The sequence below is a fragment of the Manis pentadactyla genome, chromosome 13 (genome assembly GCF_030020395.1).
Source record: "Manis pentadactyla isolate mManPen7 chromosome 13, mManPen7.hap1, whole genome shotgun sequence".
NCBI classification, from domain to species: domain Eukaryota; kingdom Metazoa; phylum Chordata; class Mammalia; order Pholidota; family Manidae; genus Manis; species Manis pentadactyla.
Genome location: NC_080031.1, coordinates 71,079,821 through 71,104,575, shown reverse-complemented (window position 1 = coordinate 71,104,575; position 24,755 = coordinate 71,079,821). Strand labels below are relative to the sequence as shown.

General features: G+C 38.9%; 1 protein-coding gene and 1 pseudogene across 2 annotated transcripts in view; both read right to left on the bottom strand.

Annotated features, from left to right (window-relative positions):
- The window catches only part of LOC130680156 (uncharacterized), a 78,060-nt gene that overhangs the window by 7,936 nt on the left and 45,369 nt on the right, over positions 1 to 24,755 (bottom strand). The window contains exons 2-4 of one of the 2 annotated variants that reach the window (XM_057490372.1): positions 4,054 to 4,848; positions 2,350 to 2,505; positions 1,634 to 1,678 (exon numbers count right to left, since the gene is read on the bottom strand). The exons of the other annotated variant lie outside the window; for it this stretch is intronic. Coding sequence (XP_057346355.1) covers positions 1,634 to 1,678; positions 2,350 to 2,484 — 180 coding nt within the window. The 5' untranslated portion in view covers positions 2,485 to 2,505; positions 4,054 to 4,848. The remainder of the gene's footprint in view (positions 1 to 1,633; positions 1,679 to 2,349; positions 2,506 to 4,053; positions 4,849 to 24,755) is intronic. 2 annotated transcript variants of the gene reach the window in all.
- LOC118922679 (unconventional prefoldin RPB5 interactor-like) lies at positions 20,510 to 23,280 on the bottom strand (annotated as a pseudogene).

Genomic DNA, 24,755 nt, shown 5'->3' with positions numbered 1-24,755 from the left:
CTTTCCCTGTGCACAGCACTATCTAAAATCTAAAGTTCCCTGTGCATCATGTTTGTCATCTCTGTGCTTTTGCTCAGTCAGTGTTTCTGTCTCAAACACACAACAATGGGGGCTTAATTGTTATTGTATTCAGTACAGTATATGGTTTATCAGTCAGCTTTAAAGTTTTCCAAGTCAGGAATTTCAATGTATACATCTCTGTATCCTCAGCCAGGCATGGTAGTGGGTCCTCAGAAGTTAAATAAAAGCCAAGCATGAGTAACCATAAAGTTTTAAGAGCCAACAGAATTCTCAGCCTTATAGCATCCAGGATGAGCCTTACTTGAAAATGCCTCCAAAAAACTTGACAATGAAATCCAGGCAATCAAGAAGTGATTTTTAAAAATCCCTCCTATACTGTGAATATGGTAAAATGACCAGAGGAGCACTGAATTGATTTCAATACCAAAATAAAACCCAAGTACAGAGATTATGATCACAGAGGAGAGTACAGATTTTAGACATTTTTACAAAGTAGAAACAGCTGCACAAAGTAGGAGCCAGGTAGAAAGGAGATAGAGAAAAATGTGCTTGCTTCATCCATAATGGCAGGATTGCATTGATACTATGTAAAAATGAAACTTAAAATTATACCCATCTGTTTTCTGTTACTCTTAATCATAAGGGGTATTTTAAGTATTAATAAACTTCTATGAAATATTTAAAGTTCAACACTCTTAGCTTCATTCCTATTTTTTTCAGATAAATTCAAGTATAATTAAGCTTAGTATTTTAATTAAATAACTGCAGTATGATTCAGTTTCTGAAAAATAACTTTCTGTTCCTCTTTCTATACTCCATTCCTTTTTTACACCCATCTATTCATTTTTCCTTCTCTTTGTATTTAGGCACAGCTATGGGTATTCAACTAGGAAGACATCCAACCAAATGTCAAAAATGGTTATATTTGAGTAATTTGGAGTAATTTTGAAATATAACTCTTAAGAACTTTTGGGTTCCATTTTAATATGTATTACTTATATAAAAACACTAAATTCATACTAAAGTTCAATAATGTAATCTGAGGAAAATAGTTTGAAAACTTTGGATAATCAGTTTAGCATTCCTTTAGTACCCCCTCCTTTAGAAGTATTTTTCTTAGTATTGTCATCACATCTTTGAAAGTTTCTGATTTTTAAAGGAATCTACTAGTCTTGATTAGTACTTTTATGATTGTCCTCTTATCAGTACAAGGTGGAATTTATGTGATAGCTGATTATATTTATGTAAAATAACTTCAAAAATGATCTATGAAAGCACAGAAACACATTCAGTAACATTACTGACTCAGTGTGGTACACCATCCAATGATAGTAAAATACATATAATTATTTAACTATGACTGCCCAATGAGGTTCCTTTCCATGAAGACATTCTCATAGGGTCAAGACTTTTTTCTGACCTCGGCCCTTTAACATTTAGTAGTCACTTAGGCCATGACATGAGTTCTAAATGTACAACTACAAGTATATACAAAGTTGGGCTGAGTCAATGATAAATTGCTTACTACTGAAATTTTAATGGTAAAAAAGTCCCCAGGAAACAAGACGTCCACCAATATGTAAACCCTCTAAAGGCTGGCTCCATGACCTACCTTGTGCATTGGTATATCTCTACCATTAGCAACAGTAGTAGACACCTGGAATAAAGATGAATGAATTCAGATAATCACAAGTATGTTGAGCTCTTCTCTGGCTTTAATTGGTTAATTTACATTAGCTGAAGAAACAATGAATCTCATAATAGAACATGTATGTACTCTAACAAAATATTTTAGCTTTAAAACTTAAAATTCAAAAACTGGATATGTCATATTTTATATAGAAGAAAGGTTGAGAAAGTCTCAGACTGTTAAGCAATCCTCTTGACCGTATGACTAGTGAATGTGGAGTCTTGCTACTAAACTAAGACAAAATGAAATGAAAATGGTCTTTCCCGGACCTAGAGAAACTGTGTTCTGTTGTGAATGCTGCTCTTAATTATACAGTGTATAATCTTACTAAACTCATTTCTTATCAGGTTTCTATATCAGTGGAAATCCTGATGTCATAAACCAGGTATGGAATTTTTAATAATGCTTCACTTTTAAACATTCCCAAACAGCACACTGTGTAAAGGTCAAAACACTGACCAGAATAATGCCTGCTTGATGCTGGCTTTCACGAGGTAAGCTTAGATAACAGACTCACAACCTACTGTGAACATCCATTTTCTACCAAGTCTCTCTATTAAAGTAAAGCTGTCCAAAGAAAAGTGTGAGGCTGAGTACAAGGAAGAAAAACAGGACATGAAAAGTAGGCTGTGAGTTACCTTCTTGTTTCTTGGCCACTTAGCCTCTGCCTCTGACAACTGGTAGAAGGTAGAATAGTAGGTCAGATAAGCAAAGAAAACACGAGGGGGCTGATATCCCAAACCCTTCCTCCGATCTACTTCAAACTCCATCATAACTCCATATTGAATGTGTAGCTTGAAAGGAAAGAGACAAGTGAGTTTAATTCCTATGATAACCTGGCTTGAATCAGATTTATAAATGTAACTCAGAGTAGTTTAAGAGCACGGACTTGGGAGAAAGCTCTCTGCGTGAATCCCAAATGTGTCACTTAGTACCTATTGGATATTAGGCAAGCAAGTTGAACTTTCTTTGTCCCAACCTGCATATTAAAGTGGTGGCTGGCAATCCTAGAGTTGAAGATTAAGGGATAAAAGTCTGCATACCCTTCATGGGTAGTTAATAACTCTCATCCATGTATCTATAAAGAGGATACACATATATCAAGAGTTTATTGCATACTGAGTATTTTCACGTAAGATGGATATAAGAAATGACAAATCTAAGTCAAATGCAAATTTAAGAGTTTAGCAAAGCAAATTTGGTAAAACTAATGTAAAGATATTTGAAATAGCTAATGTACCTTCAGTACTTATTCTGTCAAAATATTTTCACATCCTACTTAATCTTAATGTTAGTCATTTTGGTCAATTCCCTTTCCTTGTTCTCGGTTATTAGGCCAAGATGGCAATTCTTACTTGCTTTTGACAATCTTATGAAATAATTTCTTTTCTAAAATTCTCCTGAAAATTGGCATTGTGCCGCTTTGATGAATATGTCACTGTTTTCTTCATTTAAATTTACTTTAAATTTGCACTTTAATTTGTGTGTGCTGACAAATTAGGTGCAAAAAGTGATGTTTTCTGGGAATGGCTGTCTTTTACTAACTGTGGTGATAAAAACATCTCTTCCCATGGTGATAAAAGGATATTTACCATTTCATTTTGTCAAGTTACCTGTAGTTAAGTTTCTTTATGGGAGTTTGCATAATAAGAAAAAGTAATGTTCCACAAGTTTTTAATAAACTAACTCAGTCACCACAAGAGGAAGCAGTTACTCACAAACAGATGATACGCAAACATACATCTTTTAGCAGAGGCATAAGTACTAGATGCCTAGTGCCACTATTTGAGATTTCTTGGGGTTCTGTTTTACTTTATTTTGTCTTACTTTTTAAAGTATAATAAATTAATTTTTATTTGTATAATCCATTATCTGCATACCCATAATAAGTTTCTATCCTAGTTAACAAGAATAACTTTTAACAAAGATAATCTCTTTTAAATAGCTACAATTGCCTCATAATTTTCTATTATTAAATGTATCTCAACATTTAATTTCAAGGCAATTTCAAGGCAAAAAAGCAGAGCTGAAGCAGTGAACTACATACACTTCATGATTAGCACAAATGAGAAATATGAGGCAAGTATAGTCCCCAAATTATTTCATAGAGAAAACATTCTGGAGCATATTATTGAAAATCAGTTTGCATATGTACTTGACTTGTAAAAGGTTTAGGTAAACATAACTTGAACATAAAAAAGGAAAGAAACAAAAACACCTTATTTCTTATAACACCTCCACAGAGACTTAGTCAAATGCATGTTTAAATAATAGGGTAGTTTAGAAACAAAACAAAAAGACAAGGGACGTTTAAGATGGAAATGTTCACAAAAAGAACTTACTAATCAATCACTGATGCAAATTTTCCCCCTGAAGCAATAATTGTAGATTGTTTATGTTTTCACCTCTTGTTTCCTTCACTTCAATTGCTGTGTTTTAGTTTTAAAGAAACTGATTTCTTGATTCATAGTGCTGAAAACATGGAGTTTCAGAGTTGGCTCTCTGTAATTGCTTCTAGAGTTTTCTATATTCAAATAAAGAATGGAAGAACACTGATTCCTTCCTGGCTTCTGTCGTTGTTTTTGTCATTTCTCACGTTGGCATAGAGTTCACGTACATCTTTTTCAGATAACCCTTTGTGGGTTTATTTTTCTTGTTCCGTAACTGAAGAATGGCAACCACTTTCCTGAGTTCATAATAAAGAAGTTGTCACCACTATCACTTTCTCAGAGGAAAGACTGTGAACCTGTCTTCGTGTAATTCTTCTCCATCATTCTTACTGCCAAGAAGGTCTATCAGATGCCCACCCCCACCCTGTTGTTGTTGTTGTTTTACTTCATGTTTTCATTTTCAGGTCACACCTTTCTTTTGAGATTCATTGGTAACTACAAAAATCATTTTCAGAAGGCTATGGTGGAGAATTTGGAATGCCACTACTTTGGATTGGAGTTCCATCTTGCTATTTCCTATTTTGAATTATTTACTGGTTTCTTTGCCAGTATTTGGCTTCTTTCTGTTTTTGCACACTGATACAGTTACTTCACGCTGTGATTTCTCCTTGCATCACCACAGGTAATCAAGGGGACCATCACAGGGTTGTCTAAGTCACAGGGTGGTTCTCTGCATCAAGTTGTTTCCTAAAACACAAAAAGGTGGGGTTAGGGGAAGGCACTATTAATCATCACTGTTTTCCAGCAGTAGGAATCAGGTAAAGTACAACATTGCCAAAACACATACAGACCTATATTTTACCTCACAAATATCTTTTCAGCTTTCCACTCTCATCAGTAATATGACTATGAGCCCAGCGCCCACCCAGGGGATCTTTGAAGTGATTGCCTTTATCATATAACACTCCAAACTGATGCAGGTATGGCACCATACATGCTCGGGATTAATGACTGGCATTTCCTCCTTCTCTCTACCTTCTTCTTGCCAATAACAGCTACATCTATAAAAACCCTCCACCTTGGAGGGTTATTATAAAATCTCCGAGAAGATTAAATCCAAAGTACTTTTCTGTGGTCAAATATCTTGGTCTACCAGGTACCATTCAGCATCCTCATAGTGTTCTAGACTTGCTTTTCTCTGGCCCAACCTCTTTACTCTTCTAGAATCCCCTCCTGGAATGTTCCATTGCCACCAACTCTCTCTGTGTCCCTGGCTTCCTTTCAGTATGTGCCCTGTCCATCACTTTGATGTCACTGCTTCCCCTGTGGTATCTCAAGTGGACACTGCTTCCTCCCTCCTATCCAATGTCCATTTGCTCAGTATTTCCAGGGGGAAAAAAAAATGAAAGAATTCTCTTGGTATATTTATTAGGTTTCTGTTATATTTATAAATAAACTTAAAGATAATGGACATCTGTTTCATGCTAAAACTACATATCCAAAATATTGAAAGCATTTCTATTTTTTCAAGTCTCCTTTTGATTTCTTCTGAAGTGTCAGGCACAAAGACAGAAATGAGTAGATGAAAAGGAGAGAGGGCCCGCCAAAGATGACTCAGGGAGTTGATCAAATAGAGCCAGAAAGCCAGAAATGACTCAGAGAGTTTATCAGATGAAGCCACAGGGTCCAAGAGTGACTCAGGAACTGTCTAGGGTCTCCCCAGATAAGAAACATCAGAAGCACAGGCACAGCACAGCCCCTGTCCTCATTTCACCAATCAGAACAAGCCTAGAGAGCTGACAGCTGTCAATCAAGGACCTCTCTGCCCGGCCAAAACCACATCAAAGAAGCCTCAGAATGAGCATCTAGGCCGGTCTCACCTTAGGCAGGCCTGCTCTGTTACTCTGTGTGAAGTGTTAAAATTCACCTTGCTTTCTTAACGTGGTTTCTCATCTCACTTTATCTGACTTCCCTGTGACACAGAGCTCAGTTCTTTCCATCCTAACAAAAGCATTATAGTGTTTGTCAACTTTTACATACTTACATATTTCTTGTTGAGCATAGTCAAAGATACTTAATTTTACTGTTTTAAATGGGGTATACCTTCAATGTACTGTCCAAGTAAGTGCTTTTATACATGATTATTGATCTATATGTTAGTTTTATGTTTGGTTTAACCCACAATATTATTCCTCTAATATGCTTGTGTTTTCTAATTGTGTTAGCTAATACTTCAAGTAATATATTAAGTAGTAACAGTGATAGTAATGGTAATACATTTGTGTTTTTCCTGATTAGAGAGGGAATGCCCCAGGTTTTCCTCCACTAAGCTGTTAGATTTTAAGTTAAAGCTTTTATTATGTTAAGGAAATACTCATCAGTTTTAATTTTATTTAATCATTTGAAAATCAAGAATGGATGTTAACTTTTGTGATATGCTTTGTCAGGATTTGTCACATGGGATTTATTCTTGGATATAATACGGTGAATTTTACTACTACACTTTTTAATACTGAATACTTGTGGTTCTTCGAATAAATCCCACCTGGTCATGATTGTCTTTGCTGTGGGAGATTTACTTGACCTTTCCTCTTAGTTCATGTACTTGTTCTTCAGCTGAATCTATTCTGCAATTCATTTAGTGAGTTCGGTTTTTTAATCAGATATATTATTATGCAGACTCAGTATTTCCAGTCAATACTTTTAATATATAATTTTTCTTGATTCGTGATCCCAGTATCACCCCCTATATTTCTTCTGCCTGGTCCAATAAAACTAGTTAACCAGTTAAGATTTTTCATTTTACTGTGTTTCCTTTATAGCGGTTACTTTGTTAAAATACATTTTTACTTTTCTGAGCTCTCTTTTTCTTGGGGATACTGGCCTGCTAGCCTAGTGATTTGAATCTGTGTAGAGAAACAATGTCCAAGTCCTAGCCTCCAAGCTGGGACAATGGGCATGGGACTGTTTCTCGGGGCAGAGAGCTCCGACGCTTATTTTCCCATGAGGTAACCTCTCTCCTGTAAACTGGAGTTTGATAGCTGGAGATTACCAACAGACCTCAGTTGACATGCTGGATAACTCAGAATCTGCTCTCTCCACCAAGGTGTAAATGTCCTGTACTGGGTTTCTTCCTACACACTGGTGGTGGGATGTGAGATGGTATCTGCTTCCTTTCATTCAGAGTAGAGCTCTCAAGATAAAATTTCTGTCCAAGAATATCATCCTATTCATTCAAGACTTTCCCTCACCCTCTTTGACCAGTAAGTGCTGCCCTGTCAGGATCTCACGGAGACTTAAATCCTCACTAGGCCAGAGCTTAAGTTTATATGACAACCAGACGTGAAATCTCCAGGAATTCAACAGCCAGCCACTGAAAAAGGAAAATAAAGGCCCATTATTGTGAGCTATGTAACAGTGAGCCTAACAGGGTAATGCAGTTCTATCTGGTGTATGTAAGAATATAGTAATTTATCCTCCATCTACCCCATGGTCCCAAGCACATAAGCCGGTGAGAATTATGCCTGGGCTTGCCTGGGGCTTGACTGGGTTTACCCCGCCTTATCTCTAAACATCCCGACCCTCCCCCAAAGCAACAGGCCGAGCAGATCCGCCAAAATAAAAGGTACCACGCTGCTGCCCCCTCTCTCTTGTGTCTCTGTCTGTCTCTCTGCTGCTCTCTCTCTGTCTCTCTCTCTCTCTGCTGTCTCTCTCTGTCTCTGTGTCTGACTGTCTCTCTGCTGCCCTCTCTCTCTTTGTCTCTGTCCCTCTCTCTCCCTCTCTCTCTCTCTCTCTGCTGCTCCGTCTCTCCCCACCCCCCCCTGGGACAGCCACTCTCTCTTTCAGATAATAAAGTCTCTTGCGTGGGCCTGTGGCTCCTGAGTCATTCTGGGTAAGGAGGGTCGCGGTGAGATAGCCTTTCAGTGTAGAGCAATCCCCCTGCTGGTATGATTTGTTCAAATATTTCCTTTCTCTTGTCTTAACCATGTTCTTCCATTTCTTTAAGTTAAGCTACAATGTCTAAGTGTTTTCCCTGATGACGTCAACACTTAGTCTTTTCTGAATTTTTTCCCTATTGAGCCTGCAATTTAGAAGTATATATTGAGCCCTATTTTCTTCTATTAGTAAGTTACTCATTTTATAAATTAGAATTCCTTTAAAATGCACACGGGTGGTTTAATATATGCATTAAATCAACTGGAATTTCGCCTGAACTGATGGGGAGCATCTTTGGACAAACCCCGTAATGCCATTTTTATCTTAGTACTGCTGAAATGTAATGCTGTGAACATACATCCCCAAATTCAGTGAAACTGGGTGCTGCTGGATATATTGAAAGGCAGAAGTAATTTGCCAATTTTGAATGAAGTATTATTTTAGTAAACATAATCCTTGTAAACTTGGAAAATCTTGGTGGAGCTTCTTTTTTTTTTTACCAGATTTGTAGGTTTAACTATGCAAAAAGGGTGAAAAGTACAAAGAGGGAAACAGAAATGCAGAAAAGCATGACACTGAGCAAAATGCAATGAGCAAAATGCAAACATCTCCTTTAGATTCTGTACCAAGAATGGGCGGTCTAAACCTCACAGGCTATTACCTTAAGGGAGTTGATGCATGTTTTAAGTGTCTATCCAACACACAGTCCCAAAGAAATTTGCTTACAAACAAAATTTCCTTATAAAAAGAAGGCAGATTCTGAGATGAGAACGAACCAACAAACTATATAATAAAAATACCTTTATCAAACGCCACAAACACACTCTGTGGTAAATTTATTCCCAGTATAGAAATCAAACCAGGACATAATCTAATTATGTTCCTAATTTTAGCACAATAACAAAGCTAGTGGCCTAAGATCTAATTCTTAAAGGAGAAAACATACCAATTTGGGACAAAGAAACTATGAGCATTTTCTAGGTTTTTTTTTCCTACTATAATTTGTGTGTATTTTTAAATCAATTCTACCTTTTCCATTGATTTAAATATAACATGAATATCCTCAGTTAACTGTTCATTCGTTTGTAAAATTATGCTAGCTATAACGCTTTTCCTTTAATTTATTCTGGGGTTTTGAATATTATCTTGAGATCATATTCCAATTATCACCAGAAGCAAGCATACATTAAGTATTATTTTGCCAGTGAAACATACCTGATAGAAGGTAGTTAAAAACCTTCCACAATCTGTCTTCCTCTGTCAGTATAGACACCCACCTGCATTACCCTCAGGAAAAAGGTGCCTTCCCTGGCAAAAATAGTTGATATACAAAGGGAAAAGTTCCCTGTTAACTCAGAACAATCCTTCTGTATTTTGGAAAAGAGAGATTTAAGAAACCCTAAAAACTGGAGAAAGAAAAGCTACTGAACAGTATGTGAAATTACACTGAACATGGATAAGTTGTAGCAGCTACGAAGTCTTTCTTCTGCTTCCCTTGACCCTTTTAATCTAAGATTTCTGTTAGGCCATTTGATAAGATGTGTAATGTTAGTGAAAAGTCACTTCTTTTTAAGAGTGGAGAGAAAGTTTGCTGCTTCACAACAGTGAAGGCTAAGACAAAAAAAAGGAACTGTTAACAAAACCGAAAGTAGCTAAACTAGAAAAACGAAGGTGAATACAAATGTAACAGGCCTTACTCAAATCATATCCCTTGAAACACATCATAGAAGCAAAGACTCAAAGAGTGTCCTATAGCTTTGGTGTCAATATTAAGCTTGTGAGCCCTGTAATCTACTGGGATTGACCTAAAATTCCAAAATGCAAAATTATTTTACAATTACTCAGCTTTTTTGTGTGCGTTTTAGTGAAGTTTCATTTATGATTTGGGTTATTTAGATGACCACTTAGCCTGCAAACCTTTAAATGAAAGTAGGATTGCTAGGATCCCCATTTTCATCTCTAGTGTACAATGTGAGGTATTCCCCCCCTTTTTTTTGCCATTTATATAAGGACATTTATTGTAGCATTGTTTGCAAGAGCAAAAAACTGTTAACAACCTAGAAGTCCATAATTATCGAGTTAACTCAAATATAGCACACCTATGTTATGAAGCATTTATTATGTGGAGTTAAAAAGACCAAGGAGGATTTATGATGCAGATACAAAAAGATCTCTAAGATGTATCCTTAAATAAAAAAGCAGTATAACATCCCACAGCTTGTGTAAACCAAGTGGAGAGTATATACATACGTGCTTGCACACGCACAGCCGGTAACCGGGAGGATATATATGAGCCTGGACTCTTGATTGTGTCTGTGAAGGGGAAGCCGGGAACTCAGGGAGGATGACACGCCCCCTTCTGCAATGCTGGAGTTTTAAACTTACAGGTATGCAATTACTAGATTTACCAATATCAGAATTTTTAAAAGTAGGGCTTGAAAGAACTGTGCCTATAGAGCCCATACATACGGTCTATACAGGATAGGCTTCGTAAGGTGAACGGTCACTGCTGTCCCCAGCACTGGGGCGCCAGCATTCAAAAGGCGAATGAAGGGAGACTACGTGGGTGGAAGGCAGTGAGGATGCTACGGGCCGGAAGGCGGCGCTACAGAGCACAGGCCGGGCCCCGCCTGTGGGGAGCAACCGGTTCTCAGAAAGTGACGCTGATGGTTTCCGTGAACACTCAAGAGCTGCCGCGTTTGATTGCTGTTCCCTTCACAGCGGTCGGGTGACAATCGGGATAATTTGGGGAACCCTTGAGCTCAGGTTCAGGGCTTAAAAAATGTGTCAGGACCTCCTGCGGGACCCTCACAGTGGAGCGCGATACTCACTGGCAGCAAACACTTGCCTAGAGAGAAAGGACCCAAGTTTTTCAAACAGATTTGTCATATGGCCACAACTTTGGGTAGAGAAGCGAGAGATTAAGTCAGCCAATCTTTTGGTAAAAAAACAAAGCGTACAATCACAGCGGATGCTGCCCTGATGCTTCTTAAAAATGGGCTGACAGCGGAGCCCAGCAAGGGCGCCACAGAGGCTGCGCGCCGGGGCAGCACGGCTGGAACGAGGACGGACCGCGGCGACGCCGGGAACGAGCCAGCGATCCCCGGGGGGGCGGGATCTGTCTGTCGGCGGGGGCGCGCCAGGCCCGCGGGAGCGCGGGCTGCGGCCGGGCGGCTCGGCTCCTCCCGCTCGGCCGCTGCCCCGCACGCGGCCTGGGGCCGGGCTCCCCGACGCTGGGCCAGAGGCGGGTGTCACTGGGGGGCCGGCCGGGAAGGCAGCGTGGGTCGCGGCGCGGGCTCGGGGCCGGCGGGAGGTGCCGCGGATACTCGCGCTCCTCCTCCCGGCGTCCGGCCGCGGCCGGCGAACTGTCGGATCCTGGAGGTCGCGCTCGGGCTCCGACAGCGACAGCCAGGGGGCCCGCCGACCTGTCCTCCTCGGCCTCCGGGCCCTCGGGTGCCGTCCCCCGCTCCGCCTGTCTGGACCTCGCGGCCTACCGCCCGGGAGGCCGCGCGCGGGGAGGCCAGGGCCCGCGCACCGCACCTGCCGCCGGGACGGCCCCTGCACAGCGGCGGCCGCGCCCCCAGGTCGGGCTGCTCCGAGGGCGGGGAGCGGAGTGCACGGTCTTAACGCCCCCACCCAGGGGGGCAGTCCCGGTAGGCAGAGAAATTCCCTTGCCCCCAGTGGGGCCAGGTGGGGGACGCCTTTCCCACCCAACTTTGAAGAGCAGAATACATCAACAGAACTGTTCCTGTGGCCAAAAATGCAAGTTTATATTTAGGAATTTAAGAATTTTGATGTATGTTCAAGTTCAGTTGGACAATATCCACCATATCATAGATAAGTTTTCACAAATGCCTAAGGTGCCTAACTGGTTTTCTTGGTTTCACTGGAGATGGCTGGTAATTACAGGTATGCTTTGGTTATGTAACTATACTCCTATTATGTTAATGTGTGTGCGCAATTTAAGTAGTAGCTGAAAACCTATACATGCTGAAGTTACTCTACAAGAAGATATGTCAAAGAAATAATCAATCTTCCCATGTTTTCTTCTGCCTGCTACTTCTATAGCTTTTCTTCTTCCTTCCTAATTACAACCCTTAAATAGAATTCGTGCCTCATATCAAATTTACCGAGTATCGTAATTCTTCCAAGTGGTAAAGATACCTCAAGACAAATGCTGGGCATAGAAGCTACAGGGCATAAATATGCAAAGAAATAAAAAGCTGACCATTTCAAACAATAAGGCTTCTCTCTCATTTACCAACTTTACATTTCCCTGTATGGCCCCGGAAGATGACTGGTTAGCCAGAGACGGGTAAGATTCCTCAAGGGAGGAACAACCTAAGACAGGCACAGTCGCAGGGGGGCCATCAGGTGAGAAATTGGGGATCAGCAGAGGTGAGGCTTAGAACCTCACCCCCCCTGTTCTGAGCGAAATCTTCTTTATACGTGGATGTTTTATTGCCCTTGTCTAGCTTGGATTAACACATAGTCTACAGGCACACACCTGATCATCTACATTTGCTCTCTTACAACACTAAACTATGTTTTCTACCTTTATCTTGTATCTACCTACCACTTCAGCATTTTATTAAGAATAATAATAAAGAGAGAAATGTGGTATGCACACAAAAGTACACACTTCCAATGGTAAAATAATAAGTAACCGGGATGTAATGAATATAGTCAAGATATTGTAACAGCTTGGTATGGTGATAGCTGGTACCTAGAATTGTCATGTATATAAATGTTGAATCACTATGTTGTACACCTGAAACTAATGTAATGTAATACTGTGTGTCAACTACCCTTCAATAAAAAAAAAAAAAAAAAAGAATTTTGATGTAAAAGCTTTCTAAATGTGTAGGCTTCTTAACCAACATTCAGAATCTAATTAGGTACCTCAGATATTTAATGGAATTAAGTAAATTTACTGGTGCATATTCCTAATCTAACATTTTTTGTGCCATTCCTGATGGAATTCACAAATTGCTTTAAAACATGCAAGAAAGAAATCTCCCAGATGAGCATTACTATCTACAGAGAAGAGCTACACTCTGGTAAATTACATCACAAATTTAATTTTAAATAAAACTGAATACCTCCCTACCCACCCCTAACCACTATAGTTATCATATGATTGAAAATACTGACTCCTGAAGAAGATAGCTTTTGTTCTTAAAACAAAGTCTTAAAGTAAAGACGTCATTTTACACTACATAAAATTGGCAATAAAGTTTGGAGAATAAAAATGCTAAAATGTTATTTCTTTATTGCAGTTCTAATTGAACTAATTGGATAAATCTAAAGGGGACAGGTTTAATGTTTCAACAAGAATTCTCATTTCTTCAGCTGTCATCTGAAATTTCTGATGATGACATTTTGTCATTTTTGATAGCTCCCTTTTACTACATTTTGGGAGTAAAATAACAAGAGATGCTCAGGACTAACGAACTGAATTAGAACTCAATAATGGAAAAACATAAAGTGTTTACAAGAATTAATAAGCTATGAGGCTACTTTACCAATTTAAAAGGTGGACATCAGTGACACCTAAAAATCACTGTGTGCAATGAAAGAAACAAAAACATAATATGACAAATAAAGTGACTACAACAGTGACAGAATCCTGATCGGGTCATGATTTGGAATAATTCAGTTCAGGGTCTTGTCAGTAGATGGAATTAAATCTTGAGATGGAATTAAATCTCACTGATCTTGAGCAATCCTTATCACTATACAGTCTTAAGTTTCCTCATCTGTGATAGGAGAAAGTTGGGTCAATGATCTCTAGGTAATTATCCTGCTTTAATGATTTCCATATTTATCTGACAAATAATAACTTCAATAGGGCCTGTGAGCACAGCAAAACTTAGCTGAGTCTGATTAAATTCTTTCAGTATTGCTGTAGGGAGGCAAATTATCATAACTCCATCATAAGACATGCAATAAAAAAATGGAGTCAGAAATCTCAATATAGTAGTAGCACAATATAATCAACTTACATATTTGGGGAGTGATCCCATGGAATCTATGCTAAAATACACAAACCAATGGAATCCTATTTATATTAATAAAAATTAAAATATCTATTTAAGAATGATCTTGGGAACCACTTATCTAAACCTAAACCAGTTCAGGAGGAAGGACATGGAGACCCAGAACCGTGAAGAACTGCCTAGAGACAGAGTAAACGGCACCTTCACAGCTCAGATCCTGGCCTTTACATATCCTAAGTCACTCTGCTTTCTTTTTTCTACTCTATTGTGTTAACTCTCCTTTCTTATAAATAAGGAATACAAGACACTGAATGGCCCAAATTCTATTGCTCTGAATTTAACTGGAAATTATTACGTATAAAGTATACTAAAAATTGTTCATTACATATGCAAAACCAGAACTGTTTAAATAATTTTACTTTTTTAAATGAAGTAATTGAAATGTGTTTTTCTCTGCTCCCTCCTGAAATTGCAGTAAAGAGATTTAAGAAAGAAAAATGCATAAGCCAAAAAGGAAAGAGAATAGGAAAGGTGATTACAGAAATTAAATATAAAATTTGGAAGACGGATATACTAGTATTAGATGACTTAACCAAACTCTAGACTGGCCAGGGAAGAAATAGAGAGCAAACACTGAAGAATCAGAGAAAAATTAAGGACTTTGGAGGAACAGCCCCCCTGAAACTCAGCTACAGATTTTCTGTCCTATCCTGTGGATAAGAAATCAATTTTCTCCCTCCTTAGAAGAAAATCAGAATTTTCCTCTTGGAGAGATTTAACAAGAGAGATGCAGAACTGGGAAACACATGGACACCAGTGAGGATGTGGAAACCAGACTGAAAGAGATTAAAGGAAATTCTTCCTATTAAACGGTGAGGTACAATGTCCTTCCTTCTACTTGGCCTGAGAATACCAGCAGCTAAAGTTACGCCTTTTAAGTACTAGAGTGGATAATTTCTCTCCAGGGAATCTCACCAGCTCCAAAGAAAAACCTTAAGACATTGAGAGGTGGGTATTTGACAATAAAAAAGGCCCAGACCTAATACCTACAATGAAGACCAGCAAATCCATAAACTACAACCATACCCAAAATTCCAATGATCTATTTTAATGTTCCATGTATCTTTCTGAAAAAGTATAAAGACTAGATTAAATGAAGTTGGTGATTTGGTCAAAGCAATGATCAGATGAAAAGTGTTAAATGATTTAATAGCTTCAAGAAAATAGGGAAAGTAACACATCAATAAAATTAAGTGGTATAGAAGGCTATAAGAGCATCAGATTCTGGAAAATAACTTATTGAAAAGTTCAAAATCTAATGGGAAAGAATTATATTTAAATACAATAGCTGGAAAATAAAGTTGAAAAAATCTATAATCCCTTTATTCATTTGTTTAACATTATTCAATGAACTCCTAGAAATATAGTAGTAAAGACACAAATTTTGGAGGCGGGGGAGACATGATCAAGGTAAAGAAATGAAATAGTGTAAAGATAGTGTTGGTGCCCAAAGCAATATACAGATTCGATGCAATCCCTATCAAATCACCAACAGCATTCTTCAATGAACTGGAAAAAATAGTTCAAAAATTCATAGGGAACCGTCAAAGACCCCGAATAGCCAAAGCAATCCTGAGAAGGAAGAATAAAGTGGGGGGATCTCACTCCCCAACTTCAAGCTCTACTACAAAGTCACAGTAATCAAGACAATTTGGTACTGGCACAAGAACAGACCCACAGACCAGTGGAACAGAATAGAGACTCCAGACATTAACCCAAACATATATGGCCAATTAATATTTGATAAAGGAGCCATGGACATACAATGGGGAAATGACAGTCTCTTCAACAGATGGTGCTGGCAAAACTGGACAGCTACATGTAAGAGAATAAAACTAGATCACTGTCTAACAACATACACAAAAGTAAACTCCAAATGGATCAAAGACCTGAATGTAAGTCACGAAACCATAAAACTCTTAGAAAAAAACATAGGCAAAAATCTCATGGACATAAACATGAGTGACTTCTTCATGAACATATCTTCCCGGGCAAGGGAAACAAAGGCAAAAATGAGCAAGTGGGACTATATCAAGCTAAAAAGCTTCTGTACAGCAAAGGACACCATCAATAGAACAAAAAGGTATCCTACAGTATGGGAGAATATATTCATAAATGACAGATCTGATAAATAATTGACATCCAAAATATATAAAGACCTCACACACCTCAACAAACAAAAAGCAAATAATCCAATTAAAAAATGGGCAGAGGAGCTGAATAGACAGTTCTCTAAAGAAGAAATCCAGATGGCCAACAGGCATATGAAAAGATGCTCCACATCACTAGTCATCAGAGAAATGCAAATTAAAAACACAATGAGATATCACCTCACACCAGTAAGGATCGCCATCATCGAAAAGACAAACAACAAATGTTGGCGAGGTTGTGGAGAAAGGGGAACCCTCCTACACTGTTGGTGGGAATGTAAACTAGTTCCACCATTGTGGAAAGCAGTATGGAGGTTCCTCAGAATGCTCCAAATAGAAATACCATTTGATCCAGGAATTCCACTTCTAGGAATTTACCCTAAGAATGCAGCACTCCAGTTTGAAAAAGACAGATGCACCCCTATGTTATCGCTACATTATTTACAAGAGCCAAGATATGGAAGCAACCTAAATGTCCATCAGTAGATGATTGGATAAAGAAGAGGTGGTACATATACACAATGGAATATTACTCAGCCATAAGAAAAAAACAGATCCTACCATTCGCAACAACATGGATGGAGCTAGAGGGTATTATGCTCAGTCAAATAAGCCAAGTGGAGAAGGACAAGTACCAAATGATTTCACTCATATGTGGAGTATAAGAACAAAGGAAAACTGAAGGAACAAAACAGCAGCAGAATCACAGAACCCAAGAATGGACTAATAGTTACCAAAGGGAAAGGGACTGGGGACCATGGGTGGGAAGGGAGGGATAAGGGTGGGGAAAAAGAAAGAGGGCATTATAATTAGCCTGTATAGTGCGTGGGGGGCACGGGGAGGGCTGCGCAACACAGAGAAGATAAGTAGTGATTTTACCACATCTTACTACGCAGATGGACAGTGACTGTGAAGGGGTATATGGTGGGGGGGACTTGGTAAAGGGGGGAACCTAGTAAACATAATGTTCTTTCTGTAATTGTAGATTGATTATACCAAAAAAAAAAAAAAAAGATAGTGTTGGAAGGTAAGAAGAAAAAAGAGGGGGATATGACATTTTGGAAGAGGACTGAAATTGTAGATTGGGTAGCCAGGGAAGGCTTCACTATGACTTTGTAGGAAAAGACCTGAAGGAACTGAGACAATCTGGAATCCCGACATCTGAGATAAAAACATTGTACCGAGAGAGAGGAGCCAAGTCTCCCAAGAGCATGGCTCGCCCATTCCAGGAACACCAAAAAGAAGTGTTCTGGAACTGAAAAAATGAGAGGAGTAGACACTTAGGGAGGTAATAGAAAAGAAGAGTGTGTAAAATCTTAGAAATCAAGATGACGTGGGCTTTGAGCAGAGTGATAATCTGAGTCTGACACAAGTTAGGAATGAAAAGGGAAACCTCAGAATTGAAAACAATATTGGACAGCACACAAAAGAAACAAACATTATGCAAATGTAATTTACAATGCAACCAAAAAGAAATAGAACTAAACAGTAAAGAATGATAGAGAGGGGAGGTGGTTTAAGATGGAGGCATAAGAAGGGCCTGAATTCACCTTCTTCCATGGATACACCAAAGCTACAGCTACATACAGGAGCGTTCCCTCTGAAAAAGACCTGGACACTAGCTGAATAGCTCCTCTGAACAGACGATGAAAGGGCCACACTGAGATGGAAGGAGAGGCAGAGACAGTCTTGCCAACAGCCCTCCTTCCAGGGCAGTGACCCACAGTGAGGAGGGAGCTCACACATGCGGAGCTCTCCACGGAGTAAGGGGTCTGTGCCCCACGTCAGGTACCCAATCTTTGGGACCTGCAGTGGAAAGATGACCCCTCAGAACATCTGCTTTGAAAAACAATGGGACTTATTTCAAGGAGACTCAAAAGGCTATAGGAAATTGAGATTCTGATTTTCAAGGGTTCACACATAAACTCGTTCACCCTGGGACCAGTGCAAAAGCAGCAATTTGAAATACGTCCAGACTGTATGAGAAGGAAATTCATTTGGTAATCTGAAATAGTCTGCTGGAGGGGCCGGGGCCTGGTGGGATTCTCTCAGGCAACTGAAAATAGAGTATCTTACATACATGTGCTAGATTAAAAACTCCTGTGGCTTTAACTCTGTATCTGGAATTCTTTCCTTTGAGAAGAGGATGGACACACACACACACATGTAGCTTGGCATATATGAATCTCATACTAACCACAAACCAAAAACACATAATAGATAACACAAAAAATAAAGTGGCAATGTTAGAGTAGGCAGTTAGAGAGACAGGAGCAGGAGAGGAGAGAGGAAGGCAGCCACCCACCCAGTCTCTGGCCAGAGACTGCCCTGTCTCCTTCAGACCAACCCATTCAGTGGTTCAGCACAAACTGATAAACAGAAGATACGGTTACTGGGACCTTCCTGATTTTAGAGCACATGCACTTACAGAAGACCTTGTTGTTAATGACCCTGATGCCACCATATCATTATTGTATCATTTACATTAAAGTTTTGACCCCACCATGCATCTCTCTTAGATGTTCAATGACAAACACAACTTGTACAAAGAGGCTGAAGAGGAGGAAACAAGACATCCAAAAGACCATGTTAGAATGATCAAATGGGAGGGAGGAAACCAAATAAACCCCATAAAAGACACAATGTAAAGCCCAATGAGTGGCTACCCACCCTTGGGGTCAGCCTGCTTCTCAGTCTCAGGAGTGTACTGTCTTTTGCTTTGCTAAATAAAAACACCCTGCAGCTTTAACTCTCTATCGGGTCTCTAAACTGAATTCTTTCCTTCAAGACAAGAACCCAGGAGATCCACAATGCACACTGCCCAGTCACATATGGCTGGATAAGGAATCCAGCCATAACATTAAAGAAAAACACCAAACCACAAAAGAGCAAGAGAAGAAGAAAGGAACAGAGAAGAACTATCAAACCAATCAGAAAACAATCAACAAAATCGCAGTAAGTGCATACCTATCAATGATTACGGTAAATGTAAATGGCCTAAATGCCCCAATCAAAACACATAAGATGGCTGAATGGATAAAAACAACACCCATCTCTCTACAAAAGACTCACTTCATATCTAGAGATACACAGAAATTCAAAGTGAAGTTATAGAAAAAGTTATTCCATGCAAATGGAAATGAAAAGGAAGATGGGGTAGCAGTAATTATATCAGACAAAATAGACTTTAAACCAAAGACTGTAAAAAAGACAAGGGCATTACATAGTGATAAGGGGATCAATCCAAAAAGAAAGTATAACGTTTAAAAATATTTATGTACCTAATGTGGGAGCACCCAAATATATAAAGTGATAGTTAACAGGCATATAGGGAGAAATTGACAGCAATACAATAATAGTAGGGGATTTTGATATCTCATGTCAATGGACAGATCACCTAGATTGAAAATCAATAAGGAAACATTGGTTTTAAATGACACATTAATCAGATGGACTTAACAGATACACAGAGTGCAGTCCTTCCAAAAGCAGCAGAACACATATTCTTTTCAAATGCACATGGAACTTTCTTAATGATAGACCACATGTTTGGCCACAAAATAGGTCTTAATAAATTTAAGAATATTTAAGAGGACCAAAATCATATCATCTTTTCCAACCACAACGGAATAAAACTAGAAATCAGCTACAGAAGAAAACTGGAGAAAACACAAACATGTGGAGACTAAACCACACACACCTAATGAAAGGTTCAGCAAATAAAGAGAAAATCAAAAAATACCTGGAGACTAATGAAAATAGAAACACAATGATTGGGATACAGGAAATCAGTTCTAAGAAGGAAGTTTATAGAGATACCTCAAAAAAACAAGAAAGATCTCCAATAAGCAATCTAACCCTGTACCCTAAAGGAACTAGTAAAAGGAAAACAAAGCCCAGAGTCGGTAGAAGGGAAGAAATAATAAAGTGCAGAAATAAATGAAATAAAGACAAAAAAGCAATAGAAAAGGGCATTGAAACTAAGAGCAGGTTCTTTGAAAAGATTTTTAAAAAACGATAAACCTTTAGGTAGACTTACAGAGGAGAAAAGAAAGAGGACTCAAAAAAATAAGAAGAGACATCATAACTATACCAGAGACTCAAAGGATTGTGAGAAACAGCTACAAACAATTATAGCCAACAAATTGGACAACCTAGAAGAAATAGACAAATCCCTAGAAACATACAATCTTCTCAGACTGAATTCATGAAGAAATACAAAAATTACTAGTAAGGCGATTCTGAATCAGTAATCAGAAAACTCCCAACAAAGCCAAAGACCAGACGACTTTGCTGGCAAATTCTACCAAATAATGAAAGAGTTAATACCTTTCCTTCTTATATTCTTCCAAAAAACTTAGGAGGGAATGCTTCCAAATTCATTTTATGAGATCAGCATTACCCTCATACCAAAACCAGACAAGTACACCATACAAAAAGACAACTCCAGGCTAATAACCCTAATGAGCACAGATGCAAAAAATCCTCAAGAAAATATTAGCAAAATGAATTCAACAATACATTGAAAAGATCATACATCCTAATAAAGTGGGATTTATTTCAGGTATGGTTTGCTAAATTGAAGGATGAAAGTCATATAATAATTACAACAGATGCAGAAAAAGCATTTGACAAAATTCAACACCCATTTATGATAAAAACGTTCAATAAAGTGGCTATGGAGGGAATGTACCTCAACATATTAAAGGACATATATGACAAACCCAGAGCTGACATTATATTCAATGGTGAAAAGATCAAAGCTTTTCCTCTAACATCAGGAATAAGACAAGGATGCACACTCTCTCCACTTTTTTTTTTTTAGAGACCAAGATTCATAAAATTTTTACTTGAAAAAATTGTTTTACAAAATACCATTATTCTTCCAATCAAAGAACTTTCCCATGGGTACCTGTAGCTTTTTTGCCATAGAGATGACAGATGACAGTCAAAGGGGAGAGGTTTATTTAAATAGCCACCTAACTGCAAAACCTAGAAGTAGTAGATGTTTTTAAGGTGCCTTTAAAATGCTCAAGCAAGTAATATAATTGTAGAATCTCTCTGAAATTTAAAGAATTTCTTTAAAATAGTCCATATGGTATGCACAACTTCACAGCTGGTACAAAATTGCTTTTTAATTAGTTCAAAACACAAAAACAATTCATATGAACACATTCTTTGAAAAATAATTTGAAATACTTCCATTGCTTCATAAGGCAAACTTAGACAACAGTGTTGACAGTACTAAGAGAATTAAAAAAACAAGTTGAATATTAAGGTATTCAAACATTTACTTTGATTTTGTTTAACACCACTGATAAAAGAGAACCTGCTGCCAAATTAATTCAGGATGCCTTATTTCATACTACACGTATGTTGCAATACATATTCTAAAGAGATGCAAAACTGGGTTCTAGGATGTAAACTCCCATTTCCTAGGCAGGCCTAGTTTTTCTGCTGCATTCTGGCAGCTTTGAACTTTGAAACTCTCTTTATAGTTTCTTCTGATACTTGTGACAGAACTTCTTTTCGTTCTGGAATAGTGGGTAGCACAGGATAACCATGGCTGGGTGTGGTGTTAAGGAGGGTGATACACATTCTTTTTCTATCACAGTTCCAGAAAAAGCCTCAGGTGTCCCTGATAAGGGCAAATGTTTCTTTTGATGGTTTTCGTGCTCCTCCTCTAAAACGCTCTCACTGGTGTCACTACAAGTAACCTCTTCACAGTTAATGCTCCTCAAAATGCCCCTCCTGTCACTGAAGTCAGCAGCACTGCTTTCGCTGGTATCACTACAAACACTGTTCTCCCTGCTGCGACACTTCAGGATTGACTTAGAAGGGACATACTCTCCACTCACAACATCAACAAAGGCTGTGTAAATGTCAGCAGGAAACCGGATAGTAAGCAGCTCTTGAGCAGAATGACCTCTGCCAGAGCTGTTCTTTCGTTTACACTTAGCTTCTTTCTTGTCACTGAATTTTAAAGTCGTATTTTTCCAAGTATTTATTCGGACCCTCTTAGGTTAGACAGTGTGATTATTGGTACAGCATTACCTCCAGCCCCCAAAGCATCATGGCTATTTTTATTATCACCATCCTCCTCCTCCTCCTCATGACTGTGATAAGAATTTGAACCATTCATTGAACAGTTCAGTTGACTGTTCACGTGACAATTGAAGCGTTCTGAATTTGTAACATCCTTACAACAACTGCTGGGAGTAACAGGGCCCGTTGCTTGGTGCATCACATCCACATTTATGTTCTAATCTTCCTTTTCCTCCTCAGATGTTGGATCTTCTCTTTGCCGTCACAGCATCAGGCTTGCTATCCAGTTCACCCAGCAATTCTTGTCTCTCGTTCTTCAAGTCAAGCTCACACCGTTCCTTATCAGCAAGCAAATCCCTGGATTTTACATCGTTTGCAAATTCTGCTTCAAAAATATCTGAAGGTTTTGGTTTGGAGTGAGGTTTATGAGCAATTCGGTGTTTTGGTTTAAATTCAAAGCCACTTTTAATTTCTTCTGTCAACAATATCACCTGCAGCATCACTCACTTTCTGCAAATCTGTGAATTCAACTCTGAATTCAAAATTTTCGTCACTTTAAAAAAATCTATTGTTTTTCTTACATCTTTTCCTGCTCCTCAAGGGGCCGCGCCACCTCGGGGCGCAGCGGCCGCGAACAAGGCTGAGGCGTGAGGCCTGGGGTCCGGAGGGGCCTCCACGGAGGGGGAGTCGGTACCTCGGCGGGGCTAACGAGGCCTAAACAAGTGGGTATGCAGGCGGCGTGGCCGGCGGCTGCCCGGTGCCGGCGGACTCGCCCGCACGCACTGCGCGCTCCGCGCGGAGGAGGCCGCGCCCGCCTTCCCCGCTGCAGCGTCTGCCGCTGCCCGCGCCCCGGCTGCCCGAGGCCGCATCTCACTCGCGCGGGCCGCCCGCCGCCGCCGCGGCGGCTCGGAGCAGCAGGCGGGCCGTGGGAGCACGGGGCGCCTGTCCGGGGGCCGGGCCGGGCCTGGCGTCCCTCCCTCCACTTTCATTCAACATAGTGTTGGGAGTCCTACCCAGAACAATTCGGCCAGAAAAGGAAATAAAGGGCATCCAGATTGGAAAGGAAGATGTAGAACTGTCACTGCATTCAAACAACTTCATTTTATATGTAGAAAACTAAAGACTCCACAAAAATACTGTTATAACTAGTAAATACTGATGATATTTCGGATCTGACCCCAAAAGCAAAGGCAACAGAAGCAAAAACAAGTGGGACTACGTCAGACTACAATGCTTCTGCACAATAGAGGAAACCAACAAAATGAAAAGGCAACTTACTGGTGGGGGGGGGCGGAATTCTTGTAAATTATCTATCCAATAAAGGGTTAACATACAAAATACATAAACAACTCATACAACTCCACAGAAAAATAAAAACCCAAACAATCTGGTTAAAAATGGGTGGCGGTCCTGAATAGACATTTTTCCAGAGAAGACATACAGATGGCCAATGGACACATGAAAAGATGCTTAACATCACTAATCATTAGGGAAATGCAAATCAAACCACAATCAAAATTATCCCAAACCTATAAAACTATTTTCAAAATAGTAAGACATAACAAGTGTTGGTGAGGATATGGAGAAAAGGGAACCACTGGGCACTGTTAGTGGGAATGTAAATTGATGTAGTCACTATTGAAAACAGTATGAAGTTCCTCAAAAAATTAAAACCAAAAATACCATATGATACAATTCCACTCTGGATATTCATCCAAAGAAAATGAAAACACTAATTTGAAAAGATCTATACAGTATTATTTATAATAACTAAGATATGGAAACAACTAAGTGCCCACTAATGAATGAATGGATAAATGTGTGTGTGTGTGTATTTTATACACACACATACACACACACTCAAAGGAATACTATTCAACCATAAAAAAAAATAAAATCTTGCCTTTTGTGACAACCTGGATGGACCTTGAAGGTATTATGCTAAATGAAATAAGAGAAAGACAAATAGCATATGATTGTGCTTATATATGTAATGCTTATTATTATCTAATAAGGAAAACAAATGAACAAACACAAAAATGAACTCATAGATATAGAAAACATACTGGCGGTTCAGAAGCGAGGGGATTTAGGCAAATGCAAAATGAGTAAAGTGAGTCAAAAGCTGAACTTCAGTTATAAAATAAATCATGGGGATGTAGTGTATAGCACTGTAACTGCACTCAATCATATTGCACTGCATATTAGAAATCTGCTAGGAGTAAATCTTGAAAGTACTCATCCCAAGAAAAAAAAATTGTAACTTTTGTATGGTCATGATGGTAACTGGACTTACTGTGGTGATCATTTTACAGCATGTACAAATATCAAATCATTATGTTGTACACCTGAAACTAATATAATGTTATGTGTTATTATAAAATTATGTTATACCACAGCTAAAAAATAGAAATAATTTTAAAATTAAAAATAATATTAGAAAGAATACAAAGGAGACATAGGA